Source organism: Oncorhynchus masou, chromosome 33 (assembly GCF_036934945.1).
Source record: "Oncorhynchus masou masou isolate Uvic2021 chromosome 33, UVic_Omas_1.1, whole genome shotgun sequence".
Lineage (NCBI taxonomy): Eukaryota > Metazoa > Chordata > Actinopteri > Salmoniformes > Salmonidae > Oncorhynchus > Oncorhynchus masou.
In genome coordinates, this window is record NC_088244.1 from 23,411,849 (window position 1) to 23,426,879 (window position 15,031).

Sequence of the window (15,031 nt, forward strand, 5' to 3'; positions counted from 1 at the left end):
GTATGTGGGAACTCCTTCAAGACTGTTTGAAAAGCATTCCAGGTGAAGCTGGTTGAGAGAATGCCAAGAGTGTGTAAGGCTGTCATCAAGGCAAAGGGTGGCTACTTTAAAGAATCTCAAATATATATTTGGATTTGTTTAACACTTTTTTGGTTACTACATGATTCCATAGTTTTGATGTCTTCACTATTAATCTACAATGTAGAAAATAGTAAAAAATAAAGAAAAACCCTGAGTAGGTGTGTCCAAACTTTTAGTGTTAAGTACACTTACACCGCATGCAGGAGAGCATTAAATAAGACATAAATACAACATTTAAATCAGGCTCTTCCCTGTGAAAGAGACCCGCCAATGAGTTACAAACCACACGGCATCGACATTGGAAGTCTCACTTTATGTTGTAGTCTAAGAATGACATTTTCAAAACAAAGCATGTCAAAACGACTGTTTTGTTCAATAAACTATTGCTGATAGTAACTGCGAGATGGAGCTCCAGAAAAATCTAAAACAAATGGCATTTTGTCAGTAACCTTTTCATTGTTTTATTCATATTCACTGTTATTGTTTTTTTTAGTTACTCAACAATCCTGTTTTTGCATAGTTGTGTGCCATAAGCTATTGTGTTGTGTGGAGCAGTATATTTTCCCTTTTGGTGAAAAATACTGTGTTAATGCCATCTTTATAACCAACCAGAATAAGATCTGGTACTGTATAGTGAACCACTCAAACCAGGACATACCTACAGTAATCCAATCATCAATAGTCATCAACTCCCCATTCTTGTCTATACAAGTCCTGCGACACTCTCTCCGTCACATCTGGTCGGTCTAACATACGATCAGAAACAATATTTGGAGAGAAAGGGGAGGACAGGAGGACAGGAGGCTAATAATTGCTCTCACTCTCCCACCCTCCGCTATAACCAGCGCCCGTGGAAGGAGAGCTTCCGGTGAAGTATGTTAGTGAAACATTGTATTTCAACAACGGAGACAGAAATCCTGTATTTAAATGAAGAACCAATGTTTACAAAGCATCAGCAGAACATTCAGCCAGCGCCAATGACCCTTTTTATTTTCCTTCCTTTGTCAGGAGTGAGAACAACACCTACGACACACAAAGGAATGGTGGGACCTGGAGTCTAGCTGATAATACAAAGCAACAAACAGGCCTTTTCTCTGTTGAACCGTCAACAATCGTCTCATGGCAACTTCCAGTTAAAGCAATTGTCTGGTGTGTTGTTATGGCTGGTTGAGTGATGGTTGTGTGAGTGTGCTTGTGTGTTGTTATGGCTGGTTGAGTGATGGTTGTGTGAGTGTGCTTGTGTGTTGTTATGGCTGGTTGAGTGATGGTTGTGTGAGTGTGCTTGTATGTTCGCTCAACAGTGTGTGTGAGTATGTGTGGACAGAATTAGCTGTTGTGAATCATTTGCAGGGTGGTGGGATTACACTGCTAAAAAATAACGGTTAACTTTCTGACTGTATATGAAGTGAGCCATAGCAGTGTAGGGTGTGTTGAGGTGCAGGGTAAGGCAAAGGCTCCGGAAATGCAGTTTTAAGGGGTACAGAGCGAAGAACACAGAAGCAGTCACAGAATGGGTAACATGGAATGGGCTCAATGACCTAAGAGAAATGAGTGCAATGTTGGGTAGAAGGAGATCAGTTGTAGCAGTCCAACACACACACTATTTGCAGCATGTTACAGTCAATCCATAATCATACAGAGACACTGAGGTTGCAAGGGTGCGTGGAGAGGAGAAGGGTCCCTTTGTGGAAACAGTTGAGGGTTTTTCATGAAGCAAATGAGAGTTGATGAGTGCCATGAGTACCTGTCGCTCTCTTTCTCCTCCTCCCTTCTGCCTCCAAATCAGTCTCAACCCTCATCCCTGTTGGCAGTACATCTTCCTACAATACATATCACTACCACCTCTTCGTTCTCTCATTCATCATGTCATGTAGTCCTTCTCTTTTTCCTCCCTTCATCTGTTTCTGCCTCCCCTCTACGGCTGTCGGTTACTGACGTCCCGCGGCGTCCGGTTGCGTTCCCCGGAGCCCTTATTGCGGGTCTTGCGCACGCTGTCCTGTGCCTGCCGGTACTTGTCCAGCATGCTCTTGTGTTTACGCCGCAGCTTGTCGTTGCACCACATCCTCTCACAGTACTCCTCCACGTGCGGCAGGTTGGACGGGCCGATCAGCTGCATGATGTCCTTGAACCAGGGGCGCAGGTGGCTGAGGGGGTTGGTGCTCCTGTAAGTATGGCAGGGTGGCCAGGACCGGTACCCCTTTACCCCCAGGGGACCGTCGAGGGGGGTGTCGTCACGGGCCAGCAGCTCACTCAGTGTGTTCCCTTGCAGGACCTCCAGGGAGAGGCGGATGAGGGTCTGGGTGAAGCCGTGCTCACGGGAGAGACACACATACACACCCTCATCCTGACGGAACACGCGGCGGAAGAGTAGGCCCTGCTCCATATGCATCACTCGGTCATCCAGCTTCACCTGCAGGGAGGGAGGGAGGGTGAGGGAGGGAGGGAGGAAGAGAAGGGAAATAACAGATATTTGGAGGTATGGAGGGAGAACAGAAGAGATTGAGAAGGGGAGATAGGAAGGCAAGAGGGGAACATATAGAGGTCAAAAATAACAGAAGAAATAAAGAGGGGCAAAGTGGTGGTGAGATGGAGGGATGAGTGGATGTAAAGTGGTGGTGAGATGGAGGGATGAGGGGATGCAAAGTGGTGGTGATATGGAGGGATGAGGGGATGCAAAGTGGTGGTGAGATGGAGGGATGAGGGGATGCAAAGTGGTGGTGAGATGGAGGGATGAGGGGATGCAAAGTGGTGGTGAGATGGAGGGATGAGGGGATGCAAAGTGGTGGTGAGATGGAGGGATGAGGGGATGCAAAGTGGTGGTGAGATGGAGGGATGAGGGGATGCAAAGTGGTGGTGAGATGGAGGGATGAGGGGATGCAAAGTGGTGGTGAGATGGAGGGATGAGGGGATGCAAAGTGGTGGTGAGATGGAGGGATGAGGGGATGCAAAGTGGTGGTGAGATGGAGGGATGAGGGGATGTAAAGTGGTGGTGAGATGGAGGGATGAGGGGATGTAAAGTGGTGGTGAGATGGAGGGATGAGGGGATGTAAAGTGGTGGTGAGATGGAGGGATGAGGGGATGCAAAGTGGTGGTGAGATGGAGCGATGAGGGGATGTGAAAGTGGTGGTGAGATGGAGGGATGAGGGGATGTAATGTGGTGGTGAGATGGAGGGATGAGGGGATGCAAAGTGGTGGTGACATGGCGAGATGAGGGGATGCAAAGTGGATGAGGTATGGCACAGAGAGGGGGAAGGGGTGAACGTTGAGTTTTTGTGCTGTTTTCTCAGCTTGGAAGGCTAAGAAGAATTTTGCCATGAAATTCAGCAGTAGTTTTTTTGTCCTTTCTCTCTGCCACGGCGTGTATTTGTGCCAAAGCAAACAGGGCAGCCTGTTTCTCCAATTGACAGCTGAGAGCCAGGTTTATTTGGTGGGAAATAGAAAGCTGCTCTAATGTCTTAATACGTACATGCTTGACTGAAACACTCCATTAAGCCTAGAGGAACCATAAAGAGACCCTGGCATTGAGGAAACAGGAGCTTTACTGTACATGTAACAGGGCACTAAGCTGGAGCGGACATGTCTCTCTCTCTCTCGCTCTCTCCCTCTCTCGTTCTCTCTCGCTTTCTCTCCCTCTCTCTCCCTCTCTCTCCCTCGCTCTCTCTCCCTCTCCCTCTCTCTCTCGCTCTCGCTCTCTCGCTCTCTCGCTCTCTCAAACATCTCTTTAAATCTCTTGTTCTCTGCTTTTTGTCTCATACCTCTTATTGCTCCATCTCTTGCTCTATCCTTCATCAGACTTTCCCTCTCTTTCTACCCATTTCTTTCCAACACTCTCGTGATTCCTCCATCTGTCTCTCACACTCTCTCCCTCCCTCCATTGATCAATCTATCTCACCTCTTCCTTGCGGCCATCTCGTTGGAGCAGCCATGTAACAGTGGCCTGTGGGGAGCGGGGGACACACTCCAGGAAGGTGCTGTTGTTCTCTGTCCCGTACACAACCCTGTCTTCTGTTACATCCAGCTCCTCCACTGTCGCACAGCAGACACAACATTAGAATATGTACACTTAGAAATGTGATCTTCAGAGTATGGTGTGGTCTCAGTAGGCCCTGTGACTTTGGTCATGTCATCTTCAGCTATGGTAGACACAAAATCTCCCTTTTTAGTGCCTTTATTCAATGTCAGTGTAATGCAATCCAACCCTAAGGAACTCCTAGGCCTGGCAGAGAACTTTCATCACCCCTCACACACGCCTTGGGGCGAGCAAACACACATTCTCCGCCCCTCTGACTGCTACACCCTTCCTTCTTTTGTTCCCCCACTCTGCCCTTCTGTTCCCCTCTCACACCATGACAAACCGACAGGGATCTGTCTTATTCTCAGCACAGGCGTGTCAAGGTTCAGTGAAGCTTCTCCATATATACAACCTAGTTTCCATTACTTGGTCAATTAAAAGGTTCTTAAAGACCCTCTCATTCAGCCCACGGCTTGTGTATGATGTCATTTCTTACCCACCGGTAATGCTGTGTATTTCAACTGCACCATATCATATGTTTCATACCTATAAGTTACAGACAAGGAACCCAAATACAGCACAAGTTGTGTATATTTGTGATAATCTGTGTTACAGTATCTGTCTGTGTACAGTATATACACAAGTGTGTTGTTTTAAGATAAAGCATGTGTTTCATGTTGCTATCACTCTGGCTCCCAACAGAGGGATGCACATTTTACACAGGGACCTGACACCTCAGTCAAACACAGCTTGTGTTCTATCAGATAACAACTTCACTCTAGACCTGACACAGGGATATACAATATAAACTTCACATGATTTCCACTTCCCTCTAACGTCGTGGCCAAAGGTTTTGAGAATGACACAAATATACATTTTCACAAAGTCTGCTGCCTCAGTGTCTTTAGATATTTTTCTCAGATGTTACTATGGAATACTGAAGTAATAATTACAAGCATTTCATAAGTGACAAAAGGCTGTTATAGACAATAACATGAAGTTGATGCAAAGAGTCAATGTTTGCAGTGTTGACCCTTCTTTTTCAAGACCTCTGCAATCCGCCCTGGCATGCTGTCAATTAACTTCTGGGCAACATCCTGAATAATGGCAGCCCATTATTGAATAATCAATGCTTGGAGTTTGTCAGAATTTGTGGGTTTTTGTTTGTCCAACCGCCTCTTGAGGATTGACCACAAGTTCTCAATGGGATTAAGGTCTTAGGAGTTTCCTGGCCCAAAATATTGATGTTTTGTTTCCCGAGCCACTTAGTTATCACTTTTGCCTTATGGCAAGGTGCTCCATCAAGCTGGAAAAGGCATTGTTCATCACCAAACTGTTCCTGGATGGTTGGGAGAAGTTGCTCTCACAGGATCTGTTGGTACCATTCTTTATTCATGGCTGTGTTCTTAAGCAAAATTGTGAGTGAGCCCACTCCCTTGGCTGAGAAGCTACCCCACACATGAATGCTCAGAGTGTTTTACTGTTGGAATGACACAGGACTGATGGTAGCGCTCACCTTGTCTTCTCCGGACAAGCTTTTTTCCGGATGCCCCAAACAATCGGAAAGGGGATTCAGAGAAAATGACTTTAACCCAGTCCTCAGCAGTCCAATCCCTGTACCCTTTGCAGAATACCTGTCTGTCCCTGATGTTTTTCCTGGAGGGAAGTGGCTTCTTTGCTGACACCAGGCCATCCTCCAAAAGTCTTCGCCTCACTGTGCGTGCAGATGCACTCACACCTGCCTGCTGCCATTCCTGAGCAAGCTCTGTACTGGTGGTGCCCCGATCCCGCAGCTGAATCAACTTTAGAAGACGGTCCTGGCCCTTGCTGGACTTTCTTGGGCGCCCTGAAGCCTTCTTCACAACAATTGAACCGCTCTTCCTGAAGTTCTTGATGATCCGATAAATGGTTGATTTAGGTGAAATCTTACTGGCAGCAATATCCTTGCCTGTGAAGCCCTTTTTGTGCAAAGTAATGATGATGACATGTGTTTCCTTGCAGGTAACCATGGTTGACAGAGGATGAATTATGATTCCAAGCACCACCCTCCTTTTGAAGCTTCCAGTCTGTTATTCGAACACAATCAGCATGACAGAGTGATCTCCAGCCTTGTCCTCGTCAACACTCACACCTGTGTTAACAAGAGAATCACTGACATGATTTCAGCTGGTCCTTTTGTTCCAGGGCTGAAATGCAGTGGAAATATTTTGGGGGGTTTCAGTTAATTTGCATGGCAAAGAGGGACCTTGCAATTAATTGCAATTCATCTGATCACTCTTCATAACATTCTGGAGTATATGCAAATTGCCATTATACAAACTGAGGCAGCAGACCTTGTGAAAATTAATATTTGTGTCGTTCTCCTAAACTTTTTGGCCACGACTGTAGGACTGACACTGGGCTATACAATATAAACGACACATGATATCAACTGGCCTTTGGTCATCCAACCTATACATTGTTTACAGTGTATGTCTTGTTCGCTCTCCCCTGAGAGAAAATTAGAGATGCTATTTATATTTATTTCTCTACAGACCCAGGTTGCAGCCCAAATGGTACCCTATAACCTATATACTGTAGTGTACTATACTTTTGACCAAAGCCCTGTCGTCAGGGTTGGGGTGTAATCTGGTTACAAACTGTAATCAGTTATGTTACCAGCACAAATATTGTAATCAGATTACAGATACTTTTGAAAAACTAGATGATTTCTTATTGGATCACTTTTACATTCAGACAAACCAAATTTATGATGACACACTAAATGTGTTTGATGGGTCTTTTTTGTCTTCATCTAATGCCTTTTAAAGTAACTGAAAGTAATCAGTTACTGAGTTTGGGTAATCCAAAAGTTACATTCCTGATAAACATTTTGGACAGGTAACTAGCAGCTATAACGGATTACATTTAGAAAGTAACCAAACCAGTCCTTCCTGTAGTACACTATGTAGGCAATAGGGTACCATTGAATATTTTTTTTATTATTATTTTTTATTTATTTCACCTTTATTTAACCATAGATAAATATAGTTAAATATAGTCGCATAGTTGAGAACAAGTTCTCATTTACATTACAACTGTGACCTGTTCAAGATAAAGCAAAGCAGTTAGACACAGCAACACAGAGTTACACATGGAATAAACAAACATACAGTCAATAATACAGTAGAAAAAGTCTATATACAGTGTGTGCAAATGAGGTAAGATAAGGGAGGTAAGGCAATAAATAGGCCATGGTGGCAAAGTAATTACAATATACCAATTAAACACTGGAGTGATAGTTCTGCTCCAGAAGATGAATGTGCAAGTAGAGATACTGGGGTGCAAAGGAGCAAGATAAATAAATAAATAAATACAGTATGGGGATGAGGTATATGGATGGGCTATTTACAGATGGGCTATGTACAGATGCCGTCCCAGTGTTTGTCCTACCTCACCTCTCAGTCTAATGCCTCTCAATGGACAGGTTTGACCTCTGTGACCTCCCTGGAGCAAATACTTTGGGTCAATTTCAGCTTGGCCACCATGACAGCCAGACTAGCTCACTCCCCTCACCCCTCTGTCATGCACAACATTGTAATAAGCATTTATCAACAGGATATTAGAGTGCCCTACTTTCCACTTGGCATGTTGTGAGTCTCCGTATTATATATTCTTCTCACATAGTCTATCATCTTCATTTTGTAATTATTTTACACTCATTTCATTCCCAAGCTTTTCATTCCCACCCTTTACCCTCCTTCTCCCCCTCTCTCACCACTGAGGTTCTGGTCCATACACTGCAGGGCCGGGTTGCCATGCTTGATGTCCTGACGGCGATAGCGGCGTCTGCTGAGCGAGGTGTAGCGAGTGCAGGAGGTGCCGTCCCAGGCACAGTAGGGGTCTCTGGCCAGGCAGCACTCAGCACAGGCCTTCCCATACGTCTCACACCTGTGAAGCCTCAGCTGGGCCACACCCACCGGAGAACCCACGTACAGTGCTTGCTGTGTGCGGAAAGGGGTCAGAGTACAACCAGAGAATGAGAATGTTTTATGTGGTGTTGGCTTCAGTGCTTGCATGTTTTCTTTAAGTTTATGTCAACTGTGATAAATAATTTACATTTACTCACCCTTTTTACTGAGATCTCCAAAGAGGTAATGGGAGTTGGCACCTTAATAACATAAAAATATTATATTTCATTCGCATTCAGACATTGTGAATTGGTTAGACTTTTAAATACATGAGGAGGAGGGGAGACAGCGGAGAAAGGAGGCATCTTATCTAGTTACCTTAAAGACCTGCAGCTCCTCCAGAGTGACCTCTTCTGTGTCCAGAGTGTTGCCGCTGCGCAATGCAATGACCTTCAGAACAGTGCCTATGTCTGGGGTCAGAGGTCAAAATGGTCAACTTTACATCCCAATACACTCAAGTTTCCTGACTATAGTCACCACTCAGACTAATTCCAGAAATGTGGAGAAGTCAGGACGAACCGGTGCCTATGAACATGACGTCATACTGTCCATCCTCTGCCTCCACACGGTCCACCACGATCTGTTTGAGGCGGTAGGGCAAGTTGGCCTTGACCAGCAGAGGCTGCTTCATGGCCGGGTACACCGGTCGCCACATCAGGGGGTGCCCTCGGGCAAACTGGAGCACTGCGTCTGGGAAGTCCTTGGTACTGCCAAACTGTCTGCCAGGCTGGTTGGTGATCTTACTGGGGCACTGGAGATGAGAGGAACTCTTTAGTAATCATTTTATAAAAACATATGATTTGTGTTAAATGTAAAAGGGGGAATGTGACATGAACGTTTTATTCAGCGGTGTCTTTAGAGATCAGTTGATGAGTCATTTAGTAAGTTAGGTCTGTGTTTCTCTGTGACTCCCTTACAATGTTTGGCTGGGAGTCATATTCAACACTGCTTGGGAAGAGTTCTTAAAATTCTGTCATAACATTGACTAATCCATAGACACTTCTGACAGCATTGCAAAAGATAATTTCAGTTACTGTAAGTTGGAATGGACATAGAATGGACGTGTATTCATAGATACCAACGGAAGCCAGGCTTCCCCCCCAAAAATGACAAAAAATATATATATAAAATGTATCTTTCGTCTCTATGTTTCGTAATTTTCCTTTAAATCGCAAGAGGCTGAATGTATCTGACCGGCAAAACAGCCCCTCTGTATGTGTAGACCATCAATCTAAAGCAGTCTGGTCCAAAAGAGTATGACAGTGTTGCTGCCCATAACATTGAATGTAAGGGATGCCCGTGACCATTTGGCCTCCCTTGATCATTTATAAAAAATAATAGCCAATCAGCGTTGGTCCTGGCGCACCAAAAAAAAGTGTAAAGGGAAGCCAGTTTGGATTTGGCGTCACTCCTATCAAATCGCATCGAGAGCATATTGACAGAAACAACTTGAATTGTTGCATCTTGTTGTGTTGCTGCCCTTTTCTAAATTAGCCATGGATGGAGATGGGGATTTGATCTTGTGGTTTTACTTAATTCTATGTACTAGCCAATGATTATAACGCAGATTCTGATCCAACCAATGTTTGCTACATTGTGCACCTAGCCTGAGACGATGGGAGTTCAATATGTAGCAAGATGTAGAAGGCTAATGTTAACTAGCTAAAGTTGCCAATGAAAATAAGTTACGCTAGCTAACAAGCATTTTAGCCTGGTAGCCTAAGACAACAAAAAATTCAAGCGTGTACTGTATGACAAAGTTTTGGACTAAATTGTGTTTAGTATCTTTGAGTTGTCGCTGAATTAGAGTAAACATTGGTGATTTGATGATGTGGAAATGTTGAAATGGTGCTGGAATAATGGAGGCATCTCTTGTGATGAAACAAAGCTGTGGTTAAATTTATTCTGCCAATATGTCTTCTCTTTGTCTCGGCCTTTAGGCCTATATATCACAGTCGCAAGGCATATGAACTAACAGGATACAGAGCAAACAATGCAATTATCACAACAGCACCAGTCTAGAGCTTGGACGCACTACTCATTCAAGGGTTTTTCTTCATTTTTACAATTTTCTACATTGTAGAACAATAGTGAAGACATCAAGACTATGATATAACACATATGGAATCATTTAGTAACCAAAAAAGTGTTAAACAAAACAAAATAGATTTTAGATTCTTCAAATTCTGCCTTGATGACAGCTTTGCATACTCTTGGCATTCTCTCAACCAGCTTCATAAGGAATGTATTTCCAACAGTCTTGAAGGAGTTCCCACATATGCTTAGCAATTGGTGGCTGCTTTTCCTTCACTCTGCGGTCCAACTCATCCCAAACCATCTCAATTGGGTTGAGGTCGGATAAATAAATAATTTACAGTGTCACCAGCAAAGTACCCCCACACCATCATACCTCCTCCTCCATGCTTCACGGTGGGAAACACACATGCAAAGATCATCCGTTCACCTTCTCTGCATCTCACAAAGCGAATGGAGCCAAAAATCTCAGATTTGAACGTATCAAACCAAAGGACAGATTTCCACCAGTCTAATGTTCATTGCTCATGTTTCATGTCCCAAATGTTTCATGTCCCAAGCAAGAATCTTCTTCTTATTGGTGTACTTTAGTAGTGGTTTCTTTGCAGCAATTTGACCATGAAGGCCCGATTCACACAGTCTTCTCTGAACAGTTGATGTTGAGTTGTGTCTGTTACTTGAACTCTGTGAAGCATTTATTTTGGCTGCAATTTCTGAGGCTGGTAACTCTAATGAAGTTAACCTCTACAGCAGAGGTAACTCTACTTTGAAGAATCTAAAATCTAAAATATATTTTGATTTGTTTAACACTTTTTTGGTTAATACATGGTTCCATATGTGTTATTTCATAGTTTCGATGTCTTCACTATTATTCTACAATGTAGAAAATAATAAAAACCCTTGATGAGTAAGGTGTGTCCAAACATTTGACTGGTTGTAGGTTGTAATAATGCTTCACTTTTAGCTTCCCCAGCGATTTCACCCACACACCACTACTGCTATCAAAGCCTATCTAAATTCCTGAATTGACAGGAATGGAGAAAAAATTGTTGCCAAATTCTTATCTACTCTCATTACGGGAGTGAAAACTATGCACACCGCCTAAGCACTAAATCACAGAAGATTGCACAATAGTTTGCAGAAACAGTACAGCTGAGGTGATCTCTGTTTGAGGGAGGAGATAGCCAAATGTGTCCACAGTGCCAAACAGAGGATGCATCCAAAATGGCTCCCTATTCCCTATGGACAATGGACAGAAGTCGTGTACTTTATAGGGAATAGGGTGCTATTTGAGACACACACAGATCCAAGCCAGTCAGCTATATATTGATCCAGTAATTTAGGGTGTCTTTGGCTTAGGAGTGTTTACATTGGTGAACCTCAGGAATGAGCAAACTGGAGCAGATTCCCCCAGCATATGTAAAGTATTAGTATAGGAGCATGTACACAGTAAATTCTCCAGTGTCTATACGGGTCCACACTTGTCAGTGTTAAATTAACACAATGCTCGGGTAAAGCCTTATTTGAATATTTCCCAGAGTGCCTTGGCTTTCCAGTGAATTGTAGTTAATGCCCATGACACTTTTTTTTGATGGACACATGGTTGTTGCATTCATCGATTTGTAGACCTGTGGTCTTCACCAAATGAGATCCTAAGCGAATATGTTATCATTAACATTAAATTCTTTAACACAATACAACGTACAAAGTATTTATTAATAAGGTCTTATTTTGAGGGCCTACTTTTACCCTAATACAATGACCTAAAACTCATGGGTCATTATGATGTGTCTTTCCTATTGGAATCCAACCAGAGTGGGGATATCCAACATTTTCAATTCTTCAGAATAACTGCCAGGTTGGGAAAACTACTAATACAGCATATGAGACTACTTAACCATTTAAACTGGAACAACAAGTAACATATTGGATTAGTTTAGATAAATATATATTATTTATATTTGAGTAGCATTAGATGAATTAATAAATCAATTTAGTTGCAAAAACATAGATATTGAAACAAACCATTTAAAAAAAATCAACAATGCTGGGGTTCTTTTACACCAATGGGTGTAAAAGAAGCCTAGTGGTTAGAGCGTTGGACTAGTAACCGAAAGGTTGCAAGATCGAATCCCTGAGCTGACAAGGTAAAAATCTGCCATTCTGCCCCTGAACAAGGCAGTCAACTCACTGTTCCTAGGCCGTCATTGAAAATAAGAATTTGTTCTTAACTGACTTGCCGAGTTAAATAAAGGCAAAATAAAAAATGAATTACAGGCGTGCCCCTGAATGTCTTGTCTCTCTCTCTCTCTTTCTCTCGGCCAGGACATACTTCTTAATCAGGCCTGTGTGTGGATTGAAACCACAGAGGTGCCGATTCTGCTCTGACACTCGGGCCCTGAATGAAGCTAAATTACAGCGATGTGGATGACAAGAAAACATGAGGCAGAGCTGCTGAGGGGAGGACCAACAGTAACCACACTGGACTAGCTCTTTATCCCTCTGTTGGAGTTTCTTCTTCATTCTCTCTGTCGCTGTCTGTCTCCCTTTCTCATTCAATTTCTCTCTCTCGCCCCAGTTTGATCACCTGATCTCTCTCACACAAGCAAGCTGACAAGGAGTCTGAAACAAAGTATTAATTTGTAGATATGGCATGGTAGCCTGCAGTATGGTACTGTATGGTATTACTCACCACCCCAGGTCTTGGATAGGGCACTCTGCCCTCGTAAGCCCCCCACTGGTAGTCAGGTCCCTCCTTGTGTGCAAAAGGCCCGTTGAAGGCTTCTCTGATGTCTGCCATACGGTACACACAAACTGCAAAGCCTTGGAACACGTTACTAGGGGAGAGAGGAACGTTTAATGTTAGGGACTGATTTCATTAGGGTTTGGTTCCTCCATTGGAACTCCCCATCCCGGATCCGGGATCGTGACTAAAGCCTCAGGCTCATTAGCATAACGCAACGTTAACGATTTCTGAAAATCGCAAATAAAATGAAAATAATGCGTCTGTTCTCAAGCTTAGCCTTTTCTTAACAACACTGTCATCTCAGATTTTCAAAATATGCTTTTGAACCATAGAAATTGACTAATTTGTGTAAGAGTATGCAAAGCTAGCATAGCATTTTGAGTAGCATTTAGCACGCAACATTTTCACAAAAACCAGATAACCAAATAAATAAAATCATTTACCTTTGAAGAGCTTCTGATGTTTTCAATGAGGAGACTCTCAGTTACATACCAAATGCGCAGTTTATCCTGAAAGCGTCTGTGTGTAGGAGAAATCGTTCCGTTTTCTACATTGCGTCTGGCTACCGAAACGAACCGAAAATTCAGTCACCTACAACGTAAAACTTTTTCCGAATTAACTACATAATATCGACCGAAACATGGCAAACGTTGTTTGGAATCAATCCTCAAGGTGTTTTTTCACATCTCTTCATTGATATGCAGTTCGTGGAAGCTTGCTTTCCTCTCTGAATCCCATGGAAAAATACTGGCAGCTGACTTTTGCGCACCAATTTCGGCGCAGGACACCGGGCGGACACCTGGTAAATGTGGTCTCTTATGGTCAATCTTCCAATGATCTGCCTACAAATACGTCACAATGCTGCAGACACCTTGGGGAAACGACAGAAAGGGCAGGCTCATTCCTCTCGCATTCACAGCCATATAAGGAGACAATGGAAAACAGAGCCTCAAAAATCCTGCTCATTTCCTGGATGCCGTCTCATCTTGGTTTTGCCTGAAGCTCATGTTCTAGGGCATGCACAGAAAATATCTTGGTAGTTCTGGACACGTCAGAGTGTTTTCTTTCGAAAGCTATCAATTATATGCATAGTCGAGCATCTTTTTGTGACAAAATATCTTGTTTAAAACGGGAACGTTTTTCATCCAAAAATGAAATAGCGCCCCCAGAGCATCAACAGGTTAAAGCTACAGACTGGGATTTGAAAAACAACAAAATGTCCGCCTTGCCGCTTGTTTTGGTAAGGGATGGGTCTGGAGGAATGCAACCACTGTCAAATTCATAGACGGTGATATGGACGTGTGTAACCATGTGTGGAGCTCACCTGATGGTGCTGAAGATGGCATAAACATCTGGGTTCTTCTCATCCTTGCCTCTAAGCAGGAAAACATCCTCTGTGAAACAAAATACAAGCGTTATTGAGTACTTTTGTTAATGTGCTCAGGTTTGGTGCCTGCGAGCATACATTATTTGTGCTTGTGTGTGTGTGTGTGTATATGTGTGTCTCACCCAGCTCGTCAAAGTGTGTGTCAATGCCATGAGGCCCAGGTACAGAACACACCAGTCTGGCCTTGATGAAGGTGCTCCATTTATTCACCAGCACTCTCTGTCCACCTGCATCATTCTATAGAGGACACAGACAACACACCACCACCATCACCACCACCCTCACCATAACATTTCAATCACACAGACACCCACCACCACCACCACCATTACATCTCAATCATACAGACGACTCACCATCACCATCACCACCATCACCACCATTACATCTCAATCATACAGACAACTCACCATCACCCCCCATCACCACCATCACCACCATTACATCTCAATCACACAGACAACACACCACCACCACCACCACCACCACCACCATTACATCTCAATCATACAGACAACACATCACCACCACCATCACCACCACCACCACCACCACCACCATCTCATCATACAGACAACACATCACCACCACCACCACCATCACCACCACCACCAACATCTCAATCATACAGACAACACACCACCACCATCACCACCATCACCACCACCACCATCACCATTACATCTCAATCACACAGACAACACACCACCACCACCACCACCACCATCACCATTACATCTCAATCACACAGACAACACACCACCACCACCATTACCACCATTACATCTCAATCATACAGACAACACACCACCACCACCACC

General features: G+C 43.7%; 1 protein-coding gene across 1 annotated transcript in view; it reads right to left on the minus strand.

Moving 5' to 3' along the window:
• Positions 1-375: 375 nt before the first annotated feature.
• Positions 376-15,031, minus strand: part of LOC135528059 (semaphorin-3G-like) — a 74,450-nt gene continuing 59,794 nt past the window's right edge. The window contains exons 8-16 of the mRNA XM_064956829.1: positions 14,333-14,447; positions 14,148-14,217; positions 12,770-12,914; positions 8,563-8,794; positions 8,362-8,453; positions 8,202-8,243; positions 7,851-8,076; positions 3,974-4,107; positions 376-2,491 (exon numbers count right to left, since the gene is read on the minus strand). Of these exons, the coding sequence (XP_064812901.1) occupies positions 1,997-2,491; positions 3,974-4,107; positions 7,851-8,076; positions 8,202-8,243; positions 8,362-8,453; positions 8,563-8,794; positions 12,770-12,914; positions 14,148-14,217; positions 14,333-14,447 (1,551 nt within the window). The 3' untranslated portion in view covers positions 376-1,996. The remainder of the gene's footprint in view (positions 2,492-3,973; positions 4,108-7,850; positions 8,077-8,201; positions 8,244-8,361; positions 8,454-8,562; positions 8,795-12,769; positions 12,915-14,147; positions 14,218-14,332; positions 14,448-15,031) is intronic.